Below are 23395 nucleotides of genomic sequence, written 5' to 3'. Positions count from 1 at the left end.
GGATACTTTTAGAAAGAGAGGGTACAGACTGTCTAGCCTGGCTGATTTGTAGGGGTCCAGATTTTGCAGCTCTTTCAGAACATCAGCTATCTGGATTTGGGTGAAGGAGAAGTGGGGGAGGTTTGGGCGAGTTGCTGTGGGGAGCGCAGGGCTGTTGACCGGGATAGGGGTAGCCAGGTGGAAAGCATAGCCAGCCGTAGAAAACTGCTTCTTGAAAATCTCAATTATTGTGGATTTATCGGTAGTGGCAGTGTTTCCTAGCCTGGATGCAGTGGGCAGCTGGGAGGAGGTGCTCTTATATTCCATGGACTTTACAGTGTTCCAGAACTTTTTTGGGTTTGTACTACAGGATGCAAATTTCTGTTTGAAAAAGCTAGCCTTAGCTTTCCTAACTGCCTGTGTCTATTGGTTCCTAACTTCCCTGAAAAGTTGCATATCACCTGGGCTATTCGATGCTAATGCAGAACGCCACAGAATGTTTTTGTCCTGTTCAAGGGCAGACAGGTCTGGAGTGAACCAAAGGCTATATCTGTTCCTGGTTCTACATTTTTTTGAATGGAGCATGCTTATTTAAGATGGTGAGGAAGGCACTTTTAAAGATTAACCAGGCATCATCTACTGACAGGATGAGGTCAATGTCATTCCAGGATACCCCTGCCAGGTCGATTAGAAAGCCCTGTTCGCTGAAGTGTTTTAGGGAGCGTCTGACAGTGATGAGGGGTGGTCGTTTGACTGCAGAGTCATTACGAATGCAGGCAGTGAGGCAGTAATCGATGAGATCTTGGTTGAAAACAGCAGAGGTGTATTTGGAAGGCGAGTTGGTTAGGATGATATCTATGAGGGTGCCCGTGTTTACGGATTTGGGGTTGTACCTGGTAAGTTCATTGATAATTTGTGTGAAATTGAGGGCACCAAGCTTAGATTGTAGGATGGCTGGGGTGTTAAGCATGTCCCAGTTTAGGTCACCTAGCGGCATGAGCTCAGAAGATAGATGGGGGGCAAGTAAGGGAAGACCTCCATGAAATGGACAAAAATGAATAGCAACTTATTGGCATTGGGCAAAACATAAACACAATCGCAAATCCCACTCAAGTGGACGGCAGTTCATCAAAACCATATTGCAACTTGAACATTACAAATGCCAAGTATAATAAACCAACAATTCCATAGGGGGCGAGCGCGCTCCACCGTAGATTTTCATATGGGAAATGGTCACAAAGTCAGGTCCCAAGGGTGACATTTTAAAACCTCATAAAAAGTGAGTTTTTGGACAGTTTTTCTAAATGTTTTCAATGTTTTTGTCAATTATACATATGTAGTAACAGTATGGACATACATTTGTGTTATTTTATTGAGTTTGTCCATAAGGTTCATTTTTTGTCCATTTGACATATATGATCATAGGAAGTTGGCTTCCGAACCCGAAAGTCAATGAACCATGTCCAAATGTCATAAGAAATGTCCAAATGGCATAAATAAGTATTGAAAGTACCATATCAGGATATTATGTCCATTTGCATTATATGATCATAGGAAGTCGGCTTCTGAACCCAAAAGTCAGTGAACCATGTCCAAATGGCATACGAAATGTCCAAATGGCATTTATACTGACCAAATGATATATATCATGCCCTGAATCATGTCAAAGCCCTGAATCATGTCAAAGCCTATGTCAAGCCCTGAATCAACTAGAAGGTCTATTTGTCGTGTTTGATCATAGGAAGTCATTGGAAGTAAGAATTTCTCTTTGATGTTGATTCAGTATGTCCATTTCGTAGTGGGAAGTCCTTATGGATATACATTGGCAATGGAAACAGTCAACTTGCAGAAGACACTGTCCAATCGCTCATTGGTGTTGATTTCAGCCTGACCATTTGGTGATGTTAAATCCCTCATTAAATACATTGGAAGTGTACACTTGAACATTGTCCATTTGGAATGTATTTCAATGGGCATTTCCCATGATGCATTGGACATGCTCTAATATACTGCAGAAATGCCCAATTGACTGGCTCGTTGAACTCGGGATCTTTGTGGGCTATACTCAGCCTTGTCTCAGGATGGTAAGTTGGTGGTTGAAGATATCCCTCTAGTGGTGTGGGGGCTGTGCTTTGGCAAAGTGGGTGGGGTTATATCCTTCCTGTTTGGCCCTGTCCGGGGGTGTCCTCGGAGTGGGCCACAGTGTCTCCTGACCCCTCCTGTCTCAGCCTCCAGTATTTATGCTGCAGTAGTTTATGTGTCGGGGGGCTAGGGTCAGTTTGTTATATCTGGAGTACTTCTCCTGTCCTATTCGGTGTCCTGTGTGAATCTAAGTGTGCGTTCTCTAATTCTCTCCTTCTCTCTTTCTCTCTCTCGGAGGACCTGAGCCCTAGGACCATGCCCCAGGACTACCTGACATGATGACTCCTTGCTGTCCCCAGTCCACCTGGCCGTGCTGCTGCTCCAGTTTCAACTGTTCTGCCTTATTATTATTCGACCAAGCTGGTCATTTATGAACATTTGAACATCTTGGCCATGTTCTGTTATAATCTCCACCCGGCACAGCCAGAAGAGGACTGGCCATCCCACATATGCTCTCTCTAATTCTCTCTTTCTTTCTCTCTCTCGGAGGACCTGAGCCCTAGGACCATGCCCCAGGAATACCTGACATGATGACTCCTTGCTGTCCCCAGTCCACCTGACTGTGCTGCTGCTCCAGTTTCAACTATTCTGCCTTATTATTATTCGACCATGCTGGTCATCTATGAACATTTGAACATCTTGACCATGTTTTGTTATAATCTCCACCCGGCACAGCCAGAAGAGGACTGGCCACCCCACATAGCCTGGTTCCTCTCTAGGTTTCTTCCTAGGTTTTGGCCTTTCTAGGGAGTTTTTCCTAGCCACCGTGCTTCTACACCTGCATTGCTTGCTGTTTGGGGTTTTAGTCTGGGTTTCTGTACAGCACTTTGAGATATCAGCTGATGTACGAAGGGCTATATAAATAAATTTGATTTGATTTGATTTGATTTGGGATGGCCGAGCTGTGATAGTGGTTCCTCTCCACCGCTCGTTGGTGTTGATTTCAGCCTGTCCATTTAGTGATGGTAAATCCCTCAGAAAAGGAACACAGAAAGTCCTTTATAAACTGCATGTAATTTAAAATTGGACCCTTATGTATATGAGATATTTCTGTATTTAATTTAATTTGCAATATATTTACAAAAAATAAAGTAATGAAAGGCTTTGGTATTATTCATTCAGATTTTATGTATTTTACTAGGCAAGTCAGTTAAGAACAAATTCTTATTTACAATGACATCCTAGGAACAGTGGGTTAACTGCCTTGTTCATGGTCAGATGTTTACCCGTTCTACAAATTACATTTCTATCTGAACTTTCTGTTTTAGGTGAAAAGTGTGCCTTTGCCAAACTTAGAAGAAACCATCTTTGGGTGGCAGGTAGCCTAGTGGTTAGAGCATTGGGTCTGTAACTGAAAGGTTGCTTAATCGAATCCCTGAGCTGACAGGACATGCTTCTCTTTCATATAGAATGAAGTTATCCCTCTCAGTCACAGATTGTGAATTATACTGCCATCCTGTGGCCACTGCACCTACTGAAAGCAATCTATGCCCAATGGGTACAGATGTCAATTCAATGTCAACTCCATGTTGGTTAAATAATAAACAATGTTGATTTAACCAGCGTGTGCCCATTGGAATGTAAAACTCTGCAGTAAAATTGTTTTTAAAGTTGTCTCTTTACTCCAGCATTTTGGGTTTGAAATCAAATCTTTCATATGAGGCGACATCATAGAATGTCACTTTTTAGTTATTTTTATACATATTTTTATACATAAGAAAACACCTTATGTATATTGTACCCCACCCCCATTTGATTAAGTCATAACTATTTGGACACATTCACTTGTAGTGTATTAAAAGGTAGTAACCCTTTAAACGTGATATTCAGTTAAGATATATATTTAGATATCGGTTCCTTTACCCTGCAAGCAGTTTATGAACTGCTCTAATGAGTGACAGCAATCCACACCTTGGGTTTTGGAAGTCACTGCCAACAAACAAGAATGTAATCATTTTCAGACAAACACATTACTTCCTTCAGCACACTACTACAACAGTGTGACTGTTTTGGAATAAAATGTTCAATATATTTACTTTAACATCCTCTGTGTTGTGTGCTTATTGTTTAACCATTGATATGTTCTAGGTCATTTTTAAACTTTAAGGAGCATCAGGTATTGCTGAAATGTCTACCAATGGCATGTCCATCTTTTTGTGAGAAATTACACTGGTCACAGTTCAAAACATTTATAAAGTAGTAAGAAAGTATGAATAGTCCTCCCTTTAGATTAGGGACTGCAAAACTACTTTACTAATGATTAGTAAATGGTTTATAAGGATATTTATTAAACATCTTATGAATGATCTTATGAATCATTTAAAAGTGATTAATAAATGTGTGAATAACTAGCTTACTAAAACAAATGTGGGAACTATTTACTAATCCATTGTAAGTTATTTATTGTGTTATCCAATTTCTATATTTATTCACACGAAACAACATCTGAGAGAGCTGCTCTGGTGTGACCCCTGACCTGGTAGCAGTGATATAGTGAGAGTTGTGGTAGTGAGAGTAGTGGTAGTGTTAATACCCAGTATGTTGAGGTTGAAGTATCTGTTGTGGTCTCCTGCGCTGTTGTGTTTAATCATTAATGCATATAGAAGTAATTTATAAATGTGAGAATAACTAGCTGACTAACATTTAACAAATGTGGGAGTAATGATTTAATACTCCACAACATTATAAAGTGTTACCCATAATTGCATATTCTGATATTTTACCATCGAGTACTTACACAATACACAATTTCTTATTTAATTTTGTACCTTTATTTAACTAGGCAAGTCAGTTAAGAACAAATTATTATTTTCAATGACAGCCTAGGAACAGTGGGTTAATTGCCTGTTCAGGGGCAGAACGACAGATTTGTACCTTGTCAGCTCGGGGATTTGAACTTGCAACCGGTTACTAGTCCAACGCTCTAACCACTAGGCTACCCTGCCGCCCCATTGAGTTAGACCTGGACGTTATATGTGTCACATTCTGACCTTAGTTCCTTTGTTTTGTCTTTGTTTTAGTATGGTCAGGGCGTGAGTTGGGTGGGTTGTCTATGTTAGTTTTTCTATGATTTTCTATTTCTGTGTTTGGCCTGATATGGTTCTCAATCAGAGGCAGCTGTCTATCGTTGTCCCTGATTGAGAACCATATTCAGGTAGCCTGTTTTCCATTGTGTTTTGTGGGTGGTTGTTTTCAGTCTTTGTGTGTTTCTGCACCAGACAGAACTGTTTCGGTTGTTTCTTTGTTATTTCAGTTTTGATTTTTATTAAATAAGATGAACACTAACCACTCTGCGCTTTGGTCCTCTCCTTCTTACACCGACGACAGCCGTTACAATATGACATCATGCAGTATTGTATATTTAAACTTTGCTACACTTGATGAAGTCATTGTGTCCCAATTGAGCCACTAAATGGAGATGTTAAACAAAATCTAGAATGCCTCATGACATCCTCAGAATGTACTTTTAGAATACTTATATACTATTTATAATTTTGGTGTTTATTAGGATCCCCATTAGCCACTGCAAAAGCATCAGCTAATCTTCCTGCTGTCCTCTTCCTGGTGTCCACATTATATAACATGGAACAAGCACAGACTTAGGTATTTGGAATACACAACCCAATATGACAACAATGTATTTTATAAAACAAGGTTATGCCTTCTCCAAGTCTTTATAATCCAGTCCAGCATTCTTTATCAACACCACATGTATCGATGATGACAACACTGAGATAAGAAATATCAGTGTATTTTTATATGAAAGAAGCAATTACAACAAAACAGTATAACCATTTTTTGGTCCAATTTAGGAATAGAAACATAGGAACTATGAACTCCTTAATTTCAGAGTGAAAATATGTCTACATGTCACTTTGAACCATGGATAAAAGAAAGCATAAATTATTGGATTAATTAAGGAATTAAGAAGTGGCAGAAAGCTGATGATAAATGATATCAAATTGTCACTAAAATAAAAGGAAAAAACAAAAGGAAATAGAGATGGAATCCAACAAATTAGATAGTTGAAAACAACAATAGCTAGAGTTTTTGTTGCTTTTCTCTCAGACTTATTTGCCTGTACAGTTTTAACACCAGACACACTGGCGGCCTCTTTTGAAAATACCTTTCTGGCCTGTGATCTGGCCACCACAAAGATTTTCATATAAAGTGTTAAAATAATAGAGTACGGAACAGCCATTGTAAATACAAGACCAATTATATTAACCCAATTTAACCCTTTCACAATAAAACATTCTTTCAAACATCTACTGGATACCTGTACATTTACAAATATTTTTATAATAGCAGCATCATATATGATACAACAACACCAGGAAATGGAAATACAACACATAATTCTTGTTATTGTTATTTTAGAGTGGTACAATAAGGGATCACACACAGCAACATAGCGGTCAATAGATATCAAGACTAAATTGCCCAGAGATAAAGAAGTACATAAATAAGCGATGTAGAATTCAAACACACAGAAATATTCCCCAAAACCCCAGCATGATTCCATTATTGCTACAGTCGTTGCTGGTATCACAATCAATCCCACCAGGAGATCTGACACAGCCAGAGAGAGGATGAGCAGGTTGGTTGGAGTATGAAGCTGTTTGAAGTGAGAAATGGAGATGATCACCAGTACGTTCAAAAATACTGTAACTGCTGAAATCAATGAGAAGAAGATGTACAGTGTTATGTAGATATATGACGATAGCAAAGCCTTTCTGCAAGAAGAATTTCTGTCTTGAAAACAGTATTGAACATCTTCATGCTTCTCCATTTGTAATAAAAGGTAAAAATGCTGAGGTCCTGCTCCTGCTTGGTCCTGTGTGTGACCCTGTCAGGTCCGCCTTCTGACAAACTCTGAGCTCTGCCTCTCTATTTATCCCTGAGTTACTGACAGCCACTCCCCTCCCCAGTGTCTCTCTGCAAACACACACACACACACACACACACACACACACACACACACACACACACACACACACACACACACACACACACACACACACACACACACACACACACACACACACACACACACACACACAAAATACACTGCTCAAATAAATAAAGGGAACACTAAAATAACACATCCTAGATCTGAATGAATGAAATATTCTTATCAAATACTTTTTTATTTACATAGTTGAATGTGCTGAGAACAAAATCACACAAAAATTATCAATGGAAATCAAATTTATCAACCCATGGAGGTCTGGATTTGGAGTCACACTCAAAATTAAAGTGAAAACCACACTACAGACTGATCCAACTTTGATGTAATGTCCATAAAACATGTCAAAATGAGGCTCAGTAGTGTGTGTGTGGCCTCCACGTGCCTGTATGACCTCCCTACAATGCCTGGGCATGCTCCTGATGAGGTGACGGATGGTCTCCTGAGGGATCTCCTCCCAGACCTGGACTAAAGCATCCGCCAACTCCTGGACAGTCTGTGGTGCAACGTGGAGTTGGTGGATGAGGCAAGACATGTTGTCCCAGATGTGCTCAATTGGATTCAGGTCTGGGGAACGGGCAGGCCAGTCCATAGCACCAATGCCTTCCTCTTGCAGGGACTGCTGACACACTCCAGCCACATGAGGTCTAGCATTGTCTTGCATTAGGAGGAACCCAGGGCCAACCGCACCAGCATATGGTCTCACAAGGGGTCTGAGGATCTCATCTTGGTACCTAATCGCAGTCAGGCTACCTCTGGCGAGCCCATGGAGGGCTGTGCGGGCCCCCAAAGAAATGCCACCCCACACCATGACTGACCCACCGCCAAACCGGTCATGCTGGAGGATGTTGCAGGCAGCAGAACGTTCTCCACGGTGTCTCCAGACTCTGTCACGTCTGTCACATGTGCTCAGTGTGAACCTGCTTTCATCTGTGAAGAGCACAGGGCGCCAGTGGTGAATTTGCCAATCTTGGTGTTCTCTGGCAAATGCCAAACGTCCTGAACGGTGTTGGGCTGTAAGCACCTGTGGACGTCGGGCCCTCATACCACCCTCATGGAGTCTGTTTCTGACAGTTTGAGTAGACACATGCACATTTGTGGCCTGCTGGAGGTCATTTTGCAGGGCTCTGGCAGTGCTCCTCCTGCTCCTCCTTGCACAAAGGCGGAGGTAGCGGTCCTGCTGCTGGGTTGTTGCCCTCCTACGGCCTCCTCCACGTCTCCTGATGTACTGGCCTGTCTCCTGGTAGCGTCTCCATGCTCTGGACACTACGCTGACAGACACAGCAAACCTTCTTGCCACAGCTCGCATTGATGTTCCATCCTGGATGAGCTGCACTACCTGAGCCACTTGTGTGGGTTGTATACTCTGTCTCATGCTACCACTAGAGTGAAAGCACCGCCAGCATTCAAAAGTGACCAAAACATCAGCCAGCAAGCATAGGAACTGAGAAATGGTCTGTGTTCACCACTTGCAGAACCACTCCTTTATTGGGGGTGTCTTGCTAATTGCCTATAATTTCCACCTGTTGTCTATTCCATTTGCACAACAGCATGTGACATTTATTGTCAATCAGTGTTGCTTCCTAAGTGGACAGTATGATTTCACAGAAGTGTGATTGACTTGGAGTTACATTGTGTTGTTTAAGAGTTCCCTTTATTTTTTTGAGCAGTGTATATATACTGTATATACTATACTCAAAAATGAATTGCAAAAAAAATTCCTCATCAATCTACACACAATACCCCATAATGACAAAGCAAAAACAGGTTTCTGAATTTTTTGCAAATGTACAGTAGTAAAAACAAACAACTTAAACATTGAGATAAATATTCAGACCCTTTACTCAGTGCTGCGTTGAAGCACCTTTGGCAGCGATTACAGCCTCGAGTCTTCTTGGATCTGACGCTACAAGCTTGTCACACCTTTATTTCTCCCATTCTCTGCAGATCCTGTTAAGCTCTGTCAGGTTGAATGGGAAGCGTCGCTGCACACCCATTTTAAGGTCTGTCAAGAGATGTTTTATCAGGTTAAATTCCGGACTCAAGGACATTCAGGGACTTGTCCTGAAGCCACTCCTGCATTGTCTTGGCTGTGTGCATAGGGTCATTGTCCTGTTGGAAGGCGAACCTTCACCCCAGTCTGAGATCCTTAGTGTTCTGGAGCAGGTTTTCATCAAGGATCTCTGTACTTTGCTCAGTTCATCTTTCCCTCGATCCTGACTAGTCTTCCAGTCCCTGCTGCCACCACCATGTGTCATCATAGGGATGGTGCCAGGTTTCCTCCAGACGTGACTCTTGACATTCAGGCCAAAGAGTTCAATCTTGGTTTCTTCAGACTAGAGAATCTTGTTTCTCATGGTCTGAGAGTCCGTTAGGTGCTTTTTGGCAAACTCCAACCAGGCTGTCATGTGCCTTTTACTGAGGAGTTTCTTCCATCGGGCCATTCTACCATAAAGGCCTGATTGGTGGAGTGCTGCTGAGATGGTTGTCCCATCTCCAAAGAGAAACTCTGGAGTTCTGTCAGTGACCATCGGGTTCTAGGTCACCTCCTTGACCAAAGCCCTTCTCCCCCGATTGCTCAGTTTGGCCGGGCGGCCAGCTTTAGGAAGAGTCTTGGTAGTTCCAAACTTCTTCCATTAAATAATGATGGAGGCCACTGTGTTCTTGGGGACCTTCAGCGCTGCAGAAATGTTTTGGTACTCGACACAATCCTGTCTCGGAGCTCTATGGACAATTCTTTCAACCTCATGGCTTGATTTTTGCACTGATATGCACTGTCAACTGTGGGACCTTATATAGACAGGTACAGTGCCTTGCGAAAGTATTCGGCCCCCTTGAACTTTGCGACCTTTTGCCACATTTCAGGCTTCAAACATAAAGATATAAAACTGTATTTTTTTGTGAAGAATCAACAACAAGTGGGACACAATCATGAAGTGGAACGACATTTATTGGATATTTCAAACTTTTTTAACAAATCAAAAACTGAAAAATTGGGCGTGCAAAATTATTCAGCCCCTTTAAGTTAATACTTTGTAGCGCCACCTTTTGCTGTGATTACAGCTGTAAGTCGCTTGGGGTATGTCTCTATCAGTTTTGCACATTGAGAGACTGACATTTTTTCCCATTCCTCCTTGCAAAACAGCTCGAGCTCAGTGAGGTTGGATGGAGAGCATTTGTGAACAGCAGTTTTCAGTTCTTTCCACAGATTCTCGATTGGATTCAGGTCTGGACTTTGACTTGGCCATTCTAACACCTGGATATGTTTATTTTTGAACCATTCCATTGCAGATTTTGCTTTATGTTTTGGATCATTGTCTTGTTGGAAGACAAATCTCCGTCCCAGTCTCAGGTCTTTTGCAGACTCCATCAGGTTTTCTTCCAGAATGGTCCTGTATTTGGCTCCATCCATCTTCCCATCAATTTTAACCATCTTCCCTGTCCCTGCTGAAGAAAAACAGGCCCAAACCATGATGCTGCCACCACCATGTTTGACAGTGGGGGTGGTGTGTTCAGGGTGATGAGCTGTGTTGCTTTTACACCAAACATAACGTTTTGCATTGTTGACAAAAAGTTCAATTTTGGTTTCATCTGACCAGAGCACCTTCTTCCACATGTTTGGTGTGTCTCCCAGGTGGCTTGTGGCAAACTTTAAATGACACTTTTTATGGATATCTTTAAGAAATGGCTTTCTTCTTGCCACTCTTCCATAAAGGCCAGATTTGTGCAATAGGATTGTTGTCCTATGGACAGAGTCTCCCACCTCAGCTGTAGATCTCTGCAGTTCATCCAGAGTGATCATGGGCCTCTTGGCTGCATCTCTGATCAGTCTTCTCCTTGTATGAGCTGAAGGTTTAGAGGGACGGCCAGGTCTTGGTAGATTTGCAGTGGTCTAATACTCCTTCCATTTCAATATTATCGCTTGCACAGTGCTCCTTGGGATGTTTAAAGCTTGGGAAATCTTTTTGTATCCAAATCCGGCTTTAAACTTCTTCACAACAGTATCTCGGACCTGCCTGGTGTGTTCCTTGTTCTTCATGATGCTCTCTGCGCTTTTGACGGACCTCTGAGACTATCACAGTGCAGGTGCATTTATACGGAGACTTGATTACACACAGGTGGATTGTATTTATCATCATTAGTCATTTAGGTCAACATTGGATCATTCAGAGATCCTCACTGAACTTCTGGAGAGAGTTTGCTGCACTGAAAGTAAAGGGGCTGAATAATTTTGCACGCCCAATTTTTCAGTTTTTGATTTGTTAAAAAAGTTTGAAATATCCAATAAATGTCGTTCCACTTCATGATTGTGTCCCACTTGTTGTTGATTCTTCACAAAAAAATACAGTTTTATATCTTTATGTTTGAAGCCTGAAATGTGTCAAAAGGTCGCAAAGTTCAAGGGGGCCGAATACTTTCGCAAGGCACTGTAAGTGCCTTTCCAAGTCATGTCCAATCAATGTATTTTTCCACAGGTGGACTCCAATCAAGTTGAAGAAACATCTCAAGGATGACCAATAAACAGGATGCACCTAAGCACAACTTCGAGTCGCATAGCAAATGGTCTGAATTCTTATGTAAACAAGGTTATTTCTGTTATTTAAAAAACTGTTTTTGTTTTGTCATTATGGGGTATTGTATGTAGATTGTGTGTAGATAAAATGTATTTCATAAATGTTTGTATAAGGCTGTAACATAGCAAAATGTGGAAAAGGGGAAGGGGTCTGAATACTTTCCGAATGACATAGATACAGACACATTACATTGATAAAGACAAAGAAAAGGTAGATTGTTCCAATCAACAGCGATGTGTTCTTACCAGATACACTCCTATATATAAAAGAGTGAATATTAGAGTCTCTGACTGGTATTATGATGATGTACATCTCTTACAAAATAAAAATAGTTGGATAGGTACCTGGGGAATGCATGTGATAATTATGTGGACCAGACCAAGTTAAGTTAATACTACTCTTTTCTCAACAGATAGCCAGCCTAGCTGCTTAAAATGCTTGACTTCCATATCACAAATATCCAAGATGGTGTAGCAGGTCGTAGCAGATGGTGTAGTCTTTGTCCTGTCGTGTCCCATGTATATATATATATATATTTATATATATATTTTTTTTTATATATTTTAATTTGCATACTTAAAAAAAATATTTTTCCTAAACCTCAACTTCAAAATACTCGTCTGCAACCCACCTCACCCAATGTGGTGTGGATCAGTTTTTTTCTAAAGTATTTCTATTTACCTCGGAATTGGAATCCCTCAACTGAAGCCAGCCAGCTAACCAGTCAGCTAACCACTGCTAGCGGTCATCAGCTAACCTTTAGCTCGGAAAGCTCTCGTCAGTTCGTACAACGCGTTTCAAACCAGAGCAAACAGCTGGAGGCAGGGCTTTCTCCTATAGAGCTCCATTTTTATGGAACGGTCTGCCTACCCATGTCAGAGACGCAAACTCGGTCTCAACCTTTAAGTCTTTACTGAAGACTCATCTCTTCAGTGGGTCATATGATTGAGTGTAGTCTGGCCCAGGAGTGGGAAGGTGAACGGAAAGGCTCTGGAGCAACGAACCGCCCTTGCTGTCTCTGCCTGGCCGGTTCCGCTGTTTCCACTGGGATTCTCTGCCTCTAACCCTATTACAGGGGCTGAGTCACTGGCATACTGGGGCTCTCTCATGCCGTCCCTGGAGGGGGTGCGTCACCTGAGTGGGTTGATTCACTGATGTGGTCATCCTGTCTGGGTTGTCTCAGGATGGTAAGTTGGTGGTTGAAGATATCCCTCTAGTGGTGTGGGGGCTGTGCTTTGGCAAAGTGGGTGGGGTTATATCCTTCCTGTTTGGCCCTGTCCGGGGGTGTCCTCGGATGGGGCCACAGTGTCTCCTGACCCCTCCTGTCTCAGCCTCCAGTATTTATGCTGCAGTAGTTTATGTGTCGGGGGGGCTAGGGTCAGTTTGTTATATCTGGAGTACTTCTCCTGTCCTATTTGGTGTCCTGTGTGAATCTAAGTGTGCGTTCTCTAATTCTCTCCTTCTCTCTTTCTTTCTCTCTCTCGGAGGACCTGAGCCCTAGGACCATGCCCTAGGACTACCTGACATGATGACTCCTTGCTGTCCACCTGACCGTGCTGCTGCTCCAGTTTCAACTGTTCTGCCTTATTATTATTCGACCATGCTGGTCATTTATGAACATTTGAACATCTTGGCCATGTTCTGTTATAATCTCCACCCGGCACAGCCAGAAGAGGACTGGCCACCCCACATAGCCTGTTTCCTCTCTAGGTTTCTTCCTAGGTTTTGGCCTTTCTAGGGAGTTTTTCCTAGCCACCGTGCTTCTACACCTGCATTGCTTGCTGTTTGGGGTTTTAGGCTGGGTTTCTGTACAGCACTTTGAGATATCAGCTGATGTACGAAGGGCTATATAAATACATTTGATTTGATATATTTCTCTCCATATCCCCTGATTCCTATCGCAAACTCTGAACCTTTTCATCAGGATCATCGCAGCTAGCTAACCGCAACCCAGGTTGACAACTCCTGGCTAACGTTTCCGCCCCAGAGAAATCACCAATTAGCCTGGAGCTAGCCCATGCTAGGCCAACTCCCGGCTAAGGCTCCTGGGCTACTCCTGAAGCCCACTCCTGGGCTACAATATCCGGACCCCTTCTACTGCCGGTACGGGGCACGGAACCCCGCTGATCCATCACGACTGGAATACCGACCTAATCTGCCCGAGGATTCCAACAGGCCCCTCAGGCGCGATGTCCCCTGAAGGCCCATTCTGCTAACCATGGCCTGCTAGCTATCTAGAGCATTGACTGTTAGCTGATCCATCGGCCAGTTTCTTGGACCACTATACCCATTTTGCCAATTGGACTTGGTCCCCTCTGCTACTTGGAACCCTACTAATCCACAACTGGTCTATCGACGTGACGTCCCTCTAAGACCCTTCTGCTAGCTTGCTAGCCCCGGCCTGCCAACTGCTAGCTTGCTAGCCCCGGCCTGCCTCTCCCTAATATCAATATGCCTTATCCATTACTGTCCTGGTTAGTGATTACAGTCTTATTTCACTGTAGAGCCTGTAGCCCTGCTCACTATGCCTTAACCAACAAGGTTGTTCAACCTCCCACATATGCGATGACATCACCTGGTTAAACATCTCCAGATACTATATCTCTCTCATCATTACTCATTACCCAGCGCACTCTCTTCCTACCATACCTTAGTCTGTACATTATGCCTTGAATCTATGCTATCGCTCCTTTTACTCTCTGTTCCAAACATGCTAGTCGTCCAGTTCTACTTCTCATCTATTCCTCTGGTGATGTAGAGGTTAATCTAGGACCTGCAGTGCCTAGCTCCACTCCTACTCCCCATGTGCTCTCAGTTGTTGACTTCTGTAACTGTAAAAGCCTTGGTTTCATGCATGTTAACATTAGAAGCCTACTCCTTACGATTGCTTTATTCACTGCTTTAGCACATTCTGCCAACCCGGATGTCTTAGCCGTGTCTGAATCCTGGCTTTCCATCCCAAACTATAGCATTGTCAGGCAAGATAGAAATGCCAAAGTGGGCGGTGTTGCAATCTACTGCAAAGATAGCCTGCAGAGTTCTGTCTTACTATCCAAGTCTGTACCCAAACAATTCGAGCTTCTACTTTTAAAAATAAATCTTTCCAGAAACAAGTCGCTCACCGGTGCCGCTTGCTACAGACCACCCTCTGCCCCCAGCTGTGCCCTGGACACCATATGTCAATTGATTGCCCCCCCATCTATGCTCAGAGTTCGTTCTGACACCCCGGCCATCCTACAATCTAAGCTTGATGACCTCAATCTCACACAAATTATCAATGAACCTACCAGTTAGAACCCCAAATCCCAAAACACAGGCACCCTCATAGATATCATCCTAACCAACTTGCCCTCCAAATATACCTCTGCTGTTTTCACCCAAGATCTCAGTGATCATTGCCTGCATCCGTAATGGGTCTACGGTCAAACGACCACCCCTCATCACTGTCAAACGCTCCCTAAAACACTTCAGCGAGCGAGGCCTTTCTAATCAGGCCTTCCCGGGTGTCCTGGAAGGATATTGACCTCATCCCGTCAGTAGAGGATGCCTGGTTATTCTTTAAAGGTGCCTTTCCTCGCCATCTTGAATAAGCACGCCCCCTTCAAAAAATTTTGAACAAGGAACAGATATAGCCCTTGGTTCTCTCCAGACCTGACTGCCCTTGAACAGCACAAAAACATCCTGTGGCGATTTGCATTAGCATCAAACAGCCCCCGTGAGATGCACATTTTCAGGGAAGTTAGGAACAAATATACACAGGCAGTTAGGAAAGCTAAGGGTTAGGGTTAGGGTTAGGGTTAGGGTTAGGGTTAGGGTTAGTTCTTCGTCGTACACATCACGGACAACCTGAAATGGTCCACCCACACAGACAGCGTGGTGAAGAAGATGCAACAGCGCATCTTCAACGTCAGGAGGCTGAAGAAATTTGGCTTGTCACCAAAAACACTCACATCATTTTATAGATGCACAATCGAGAGCATCCTGTCGGGCTGTATCACCGCCTGGTACGGCAACTGCCCCCCCCACAACTGTAAGACTCTCCAGAGGGTAGTGAAGTCTGCACAACGCATCACCGGGGGAAATCTACCTGGCCCCCAGGACACCTACACCACCTGATGTCACAGGAAGACCAAAAAGATCATCAAGGACAACAACCACCCGAGCCACTGCCTGTTCACCCCACTATCATCCAGAAGGAGAGATCAGTACAGGTGCATCAAAGCTGGGACCCAGAGACTGAAAAACAGCTTCTATCTCAAGGCCATCAGACTGTAAAACAGCCATCACTAACATTGAGTGGCTGCAGCCAGCATACTGACTCAAAAAATTGGATGTATTAAATGTACAGTGCCTTGCGAAAGTATTCGGCCCCCTTGAACTTTGCGACCTTTTGCCACATTTCAGGCTTCAAACATAAAGATATAAAACTGTATTTTTTTGTGAAGAATCAACAACAAGTGGGACACAATCATGAAGTGGAACGACATTTATTGGATATTTCAAACTTTTTTAACAAATCAAAAACTGAAAAATTGGGCGTGCAAAATTATTCAGCCCCCTTAAGTTAATACTTTGTAGCGCCACCTTTTGCTGCGATTACAGCTGTAAGTCGCTTGGGGTATGTCTCTATCAGTTTTGCACATCAAGAGACTGACATTTTTTACCATTCCTCCTTGCAAAACAGCTCGAGCTCAGTGAGGTTGGATGGAGAGCACTTATGAACAGCAGTTTCCACAGATTCTCGATTGGATTCAGGTCTGGACTTTGACTTGGCCATTCTAACACCTGGATATGTTTATTTTTTAACCATTCCATTGTAGATTTTGCTTTATGTTTTGGATCATTGTCTTGTTGGAAGACAAATCTCTGTCCCAGTCTCAGGTCTTTTGCAGACTCCATCAGGTTTTCTTCCAGAATGGTCCTGTATTTGGCTCCATCCATCTTCCCATCAATTTTAACCATCTTCCCTGTCCCTGCTGAAGAAAAGCAGGCCCAAACCATGATGCTGCCACCACCATGTTTGACAGTGGGGATGTTGTGTTCAGGGTGATGAGCTGTGTTGCTTTTACGCCAAACATAACGTTTTGCATTGTTGCCAAAAAGTTCAATTTTGGTTTCATCTGACCAGAGCACCTTCTTCCACATGTTTGGTGTGTCTCCCAGGTGGCTTGTGGCAAACTTTAAACGACACTTTTTATGGATATCTTTAAGAAATGGCTTTCTTCTTGCCACTCTTCCATAAAGGCCAGATTTGTGCAATATACGACTGATTGTTGTCCTATGGACAGAGTCTCCCACCTCAGCTGTAGATCTCTGCAGTTCATCCAGAGTGATCATGGGCCTCTTGGCTGCATCTCTGATCAGTCTTCTCCTTGTATGAGCTGAAAGTTTAGAGGGACGGCCAGGTCTTGGTAGATTTGCAGTGGTCTGATACTCCTTCCATTTCAATATTATCGCTTGCACAGTGCTCCTTGGGATGTTTAAAGCTTGGGAAATCTGTTTGTATCCAAATCCAGCTTTAAACTTCTTCACAACAGTATCTCGGACCTGCCTGGTGTGTTCCTTGTTCTTCATGATGCTCTCTGCGCTTTTAACGGACCTCTGAGACTATCACAGTGCAGGTGCATTTATACGGAGACTTGATTACACACAGGTGGATTGTATTTATCATCATTAGTCATTTAGGTCAACATTGGATCATTCAGAGATCCTCACTGAACTTCTGGAGAGAGTTTGCTGCACTGAAAGTAAAGGGGCTGAATAATTTTGCACGCCCAATATTTCAGTTTTTGTTTGTTAAAAAAGTTTGAAATATCCAATAAATGTCGTTCCACTTCATGATTGTGTCCCACTTGTTGTTGATTCTTCACAAAATAATACAGTTTTATATCTTTATGTTTGAAGCCTGAAATGTGGCAAAAGGTCGCAAAGTTCAAGGGGGCCGAATACTTTCGCAAGGCACTGTATCTCTAGTCACTCTAAACAGTGCCACTTTATATAATGTTTACATACTGTACTCTCTACCATCTACTGCATCTTGCCTATGCCGTTCGGCCATCGCTCATCTAGAAGCACAACTAGAAGCACAAGCATTTCACTAACGTCTGCCAACCATGTGTATGTGACCAATACAATTTTATTTTATTTTATTTGAAGGCTCTCCACGATGAACTGGGGCCCACGATCCGAGACAATGTCCTGGGGAAGTCTGTGTAGTCAAAAGACATGGGTAATCATAAGATCAGCAGTCTCCTTCGCCTAGCGCAACTTGGTTAATTAAGATTATGAAATGGACTTCCTTGGATAACCGATCGACGACCACCAGGAAAGTGGTAAGACCTTGGGATGGCGGTAACCCACGGCGATAAAGTCTACTAACAGGTGGGACCAGAGCCGGCTGGGGATGGGCAGAGGTTGGAGCAACCCAGCTGGTCACAGTCATGAGCACTTGCTTTGGGCACAGGTGGGACAGGCTGCAACGAAGGATCTCACATCCTCAATCACGTTGGGCCACCAGAATTTCCGCCTCCAGTGTCCGAATAACCACTGGGTGCCCAGTCAATTTAGAGGAGAAAAAAATCCAGAAAATCACATTGTAGGATTTTTAATGAATTTATTTGTAAATTATGGTGGAAAATAAGTATTTGGTTAATAACAAAAGTTTATCTCAATACTTTGTTATATACCCTTTGTTGGCAATGACAGAGGTCAAACGTTTCTGTAAGTCTTCACAAGGTTTTCACACACTGTTGCTGGTATTTTGGCCCATTCCTCCATGCAGATCTCCTCTAGAGCAGTGATGTTTTGGGGCTGTTGCTGGGCAACACAGACTTTCAACTCCCTCCAAAGATTTTCTATGGGGTTGAGATCTGGAGACTGGCTAGGCCACTCTAGGACCTTGAAATGCTTCTTACGAAGCCACTCCTTCGTTGCCCGGGCGGTGTGTTTGGGATCATTGTCATGCTGAAAGACCCAGCCACGTTTCATCTTCAATGCCCTTGCTGATGGAAGGAGGTTTTCACTCAAAATCTCACGATACATGGCCCCATTCATTCTTTCCTTTACACGGATCAGTCGTCCTGGTCCCTTTGCAGAAAAACAGAACCAAAGCATGATGTTTCCACCCCCATGCTTCACAGTAGGTATGGTGTTCTTTGGATGCAACTCAGCATTCTTTGTCCTCCAAAACACGACGAGTTGAGTTTTTACCAAAAAGTTATATTTTGGTTTCATCTGACCATATGACATTCTCCCAATCTTCTTCTGGATCTTCCAAATACTCTCTAGCAAACTTCAGATGGGCCTGGACATGTACTGGCTTAAGCATGGGGACACATCTGGCACTGCAGGATTTGAGTCCCTGGCGGCGTAGTGTGTTACTGATGGTAGGCTTTGTTACTTTGGTCCCAGTTCTCTGCAGGTCATTCACTAGGTCCCCCCGTGTGGTTCTGGGATTTTTGCTCACCGTTCTTGTGATCATTTTGACCCCACGGGGTGAGATCTTGTGTGAAGCCCCAGATCGAGGGAGATTATCAGTGGTCTTGTATGTCTTCCATTTCCTAATAATTGCTCCCACAGTTGATTTCTTCAAACCAAGCTGCTTATCTATTGCCGATTCAGTCTTCCCAGCCTGGTGCAGGTCTACAATTTTGTTTCCGGTGTCCTTTGACAGCTCTTTGGTCTTGGCCATAGTGGAGTTTGGAGTATGTGTTTGAGGTTGTGGACAGGTGTCTTTTATACTGATAACAAGTTCAAACAGGTGCCATTAATACAGGTAACGAGTGGAGGACAGAGGAGCCTCTTAAAGAAAAAGTTACAGGTCTGTGAGAGCCAGAAATCTTGTTTGTTTGTAGGTGACCAAATACTTATTTTCCACCATAATTTGCAAATAAATTAATTAAAAATCCTACAACGTGATTTTCTGGATTTTTTTTTCTAATTTTGTCTGTCATAGTTGAAGTACCTATGATGGAAATTACAGGCCTCTCTCATCTTTTTAAGTGGGAGAACTTCCATAATTGGTGGCTGACTAAATACTTTTTTGCCCCACTGTACAACACATCATTCTTGTTGTTGTTGTTTTAGAGTGTTACAATAAGGGATCACACAAAGCAACAAAGCGGTCAATAGATATCAAGACCAAATTGCCCAGAGATAATGATGTACATAAACAAGCGATATGGATTTGAAACATACATCAATATCTCCCAAAACCCCAGCATGGTTCCATTATTGCTACAGTCATAACTGGTATCAAAATCAGTCCCACCAGGAGATCTGACACAGCCAGAGAAAGGATGAGCAGGTTGGTTGGAGTGTGGAGCGGCTTGAAGTGAGAGATGGAGATGCTCACCAGTACGCTCAAAAGTACTGTAACTACTGAATCAATGAGAAGAATATGTAGAGTGTTATGTAGATTGATTTCGATAGCAAAGCCTTTCTGCATGAAGAGTTTCTGTCTTGAAAACAGTATTGAGAATCTTTGTTTTCCTCCATTTGTAATAAAATGTCAAAATGCTGAGGTCCTGCTCCTGCTTGGTCCTGTGTGTGACCCTATCAGGTCAGCCTTCTGACAAACTCTGAGCTCTGTCTCTCTATTTATCCCTGAGTTACTGACAGAAAGAAAACACAGGGCTTATCACTAGGAAGGCTACTGCATGTACCACTGATCTGTAACTATGGCTGTGGAAGAGTGAATGTGTGGTTTCTCTGAGAGAGCAGAATACAAAGTAATATTAAGAATACAATTATCAGATAAAAAGGAACAAAGTTGTACATTAAACAAGGATTCAGTAATCTTAGCAAAACAAATTAGTCTTGAAATGGGGCGATAGTTGTCAAGATCATTTGCATCCCCTTATGGAGTGCCATCACATATGCGGATCTCCATGCTTTCTAATAAATTATTTCTAATAAATCCAATACCTTAGCTCCAGGAAAACAATGTGTATTTCGGACTTCCACCGAACTAACCATGGAGATTCCCATAATAATGGTTGATGGCTGTTGTTCATTTCGAGCCAGAGCCCTCAGCCCAACCCTAGCCACACCAAGGGCTCCTCTAACTTAGCCCCCACAAATGATAGGAATATCAGAACCCACCTTAGTCCCTGGCGATGCCATTCCAATGTTGGCCGAAACCGAAGGAACCAAAGGAAACTGCCACTCTCCATGCGAAGATGGAGCCGGGACATCAGGCTCCAGAACACAAAGTTATTCGATGTCGGCAGCCCATTCATGAATCCCGTCACCGCAGAGGGCTCAGAAAGTAGAGGACGCCGCCCTCGACTTCTGCAATAAACGGCGAAGTGTCTCCCTGTCTGGCCAGCCAGGTCCAGGAGAGGATCATCCCGCGATTCAGCAACAAAGGTCCCTGCGTCTCCATTCTCCGTCTGTGAGCAATCACTTCCGAGCAGCAGCCAGTCCACCGAAGATAACCTGCCCGATGGCGAGACTCCCATCAGCCCAGCTCGATCCACAGTTCTCGGAGTTGAGGAATGCAAAAAAAGCTTTCCCAGTAGCCTGTGCAAATCAGCTATTTGTATCCAATACAAATAGTGCAGGGTAGCCTAGTGGTTAGCGAGTTGGACTAGTAACCGGAAGGTTGTAAGTTCAAATCCCCGAGCTGACGAGGTACAAATCTGTCGTTCTGCCCCTGAACAGGCAGTTAACCCACTGTTCCTAGGCCGTCATTGAAAATAAGAATTTGTTCTTAACTGACTTGCCTAAGTAAAATTTTAAAAAATCCACAGCGTTGCAACTTCTTCTCTGTAGCCCTCCTTGAGCAGGCAAATCAATGGAATGCCACAAATGTTGATTTCATTTGCTATAAGTGCGTTCAACATAAACATATGCCCTCATCAACTTCCCTACTGTCAGCTTTCCTACACACTGGCCAGGTGACATGTGACGTGCCGTCATGTCTCCTGAGGTTGTGGGTTATGGTCCAAACAGAGCATGGACATCACCAAAACAGTTACTCTAACACAGCTATCCTATTTCCCATTAAAAAAGCCTTTGGGTGACCAAAACATCACACATAATATATTTTCCCAATAAAATGCATAGAATTTGAGAAAATGTCCCTTTCTCTCATATCTAACTATCAGGGAGGCTAAAGGACAGGCCACAGCAACATACAATTATGTCATACATTACATCATTTTGTGCTCACTTGTGTATGTTTTCGTGCTTTTGTGTGCAGAGAGACTCCGGGGAGGGGAGTGGCTGTCAGTAACTCAGGGATAAATAGAGAGGCAGAGCTCAGAGTTTGACAGAAGGCAGACCTGACAGGGTCACACACAAGACCAAGCAGGAGCAGGACCTCAGCATTTTGACCCTTTATTACAAATGGAGGAACACAAAGATGATCAATATTGTTTTCAAGACAGAAACTCTTCTTGCAGAAAGGCTTTGCTATCGATATCTATCTACATAACACTCTACATCTTCTTCTCGTTGATTTCAGCAGTAACAGTATTTTTGAACGTACTGGTGATCATCTCCATCTCTCACTTCAAGCAGCTCCAGACTCAAACCAACCTGCTCATCCTCTCTCTGGCTGTGTCAGATCTCCTGGTGGGACTGATTGTGATACCAGTAATGATTGTAGCAATAATTGAACCATGCTGGGTTTTTGGGAAATATTTCTGTGTGTTTCTTCTCTACATTAGTTGTTTGTGTACTTCTTTATCTCTGGGCAGTTTGGTCTTGATATCTATTGACCGCTATGTTGCTGTGTGTGATCCCTTATTGTACCACTCTAAAATAACAATAACAAGAGTGATGTGTTGTATGTCCATTACCTGGTGTTGTTGTATCATATACGATGCTGCTATTATAAAAGACATTGTAAATGTACAGGTACCCAGTAGGTGTTTGAATGAATGTTTTACTGGTGAAGGATATATGTGGGGCAATATAATTGACTTCATTATTACAATGCTTGTCCCATGCTGTATTATTATAACACTTTATATGAAAATCTTTGTGGTGGCCAGATCACAGGCCAGAAAGGTATTTTCAAAAGAGGCTGCCAGTGTGTCTGGTGTTAAAACTGTACAGGCAAGTAAGTCTGAGAGAAAAGCAGCAAAAACTCTGTCTATTGTTGTTTTCACTTATCTAAGTTGTTGGATTCCATTTCTATTTCATTTTTTGTTTCTTTCTTTCTTAAGTGACAATTTATTAGCATTCATCATCAGCTTTCTGCCACTTGCTAATTCCTTAATTAATCCAATAATTTATGCTTTATTTTATCCATGGTTCAAAGTGACGGCTAAACATATTTTATCTCTGAAGTTAAGGCGTTCATAGTACCTATATTTTTATTTCCCAGTTTGAAAAACATAGTTACGTTACACAATTGTTCTCTGACAATACAGAGATGAATGTGGTGTTGATACAGAATGATTTGTCTAGATTGGATTGGAATGACTTGGAAAACGTATAAGAAGCCATAAGCTTGTTTTCTAAAATACATTGTAGTCATTGTGGGTTGTATATTCCAAAAACCAACGTCTGTTGTTGTTCCATGTTATTTAATGATAAATAGTATGTAAGGATTCTAAAAGTACATTTTGAGAACGAGTCATTATGTATGTTTAACATCACCCTCTAGTGGCTCGATTGTTACACAACACCTTTAGCAAGTGTACTGAATTTTAAATGTTCAATACTGCATGATATCAGATAACGTCCAAGTCTATCTCAATGGCGTATGTAAGTAGTTGAG

The 23395-nt window shown here is 42.7% G+C and overlaps 2 protein-coding genes across 2 annotated transcripts; one reads left to right on the top strand and one right to left on the bottom strand.

Moving 5' to 3' along the window:
• Positions 1–5950: 5950 nt before the first annotated feature.
• On the bottom strand, positions 5951–6989 carry LOC149972888 (trace amine-associated receptor 6-like). The gene has a single exon (XM_090216273.1). The coding sequence runs from the start codon at positions 6911–6913 to the stop codon at positions 5951–5953; it is 963 nt and encodes a 320-aa protein (XP_090072399.1). The 5' UTR covers positions 6914–6989.
• A 15025-nt stretch (positions 6990–22014) lies between these two features.
• LOC149972887 (trace amine-associated receptor 13c-like) lies at positions 22015–22977 on the top strand. Its single transcript, XM_090216383.1, has one exon. It carries the CDS (start codon positions 22015–22017, stop codon positions 22975–22977), a length of 963 nt encoding a protein of 320 aa, XP_090072509.1.
• The last annotated feature ends 418 nt before the right edge of the window (positions 22978–23395 follow it).

This window comes from Oncorhynchus mykiss, chromosome 22 (genome assembly GCF_057628025.1).
Source record: "Oncorhynchus mykiss isolate SJ-2025 chromosome 22, ASM5762802v1, whole genome shotgun sequence".
NCBI classification, from domain to species: Eukaryota; Metazoa; Chordata; class Actinopteri; order Salmoniformes; family Salmonidae; genus Oncorhynchus; species Oncorhynchus mykiss.
Note: the sequence above shows the minus strand (reverse complement) of the source record. Positions and strands in the feature narration are given on the sequence as shown.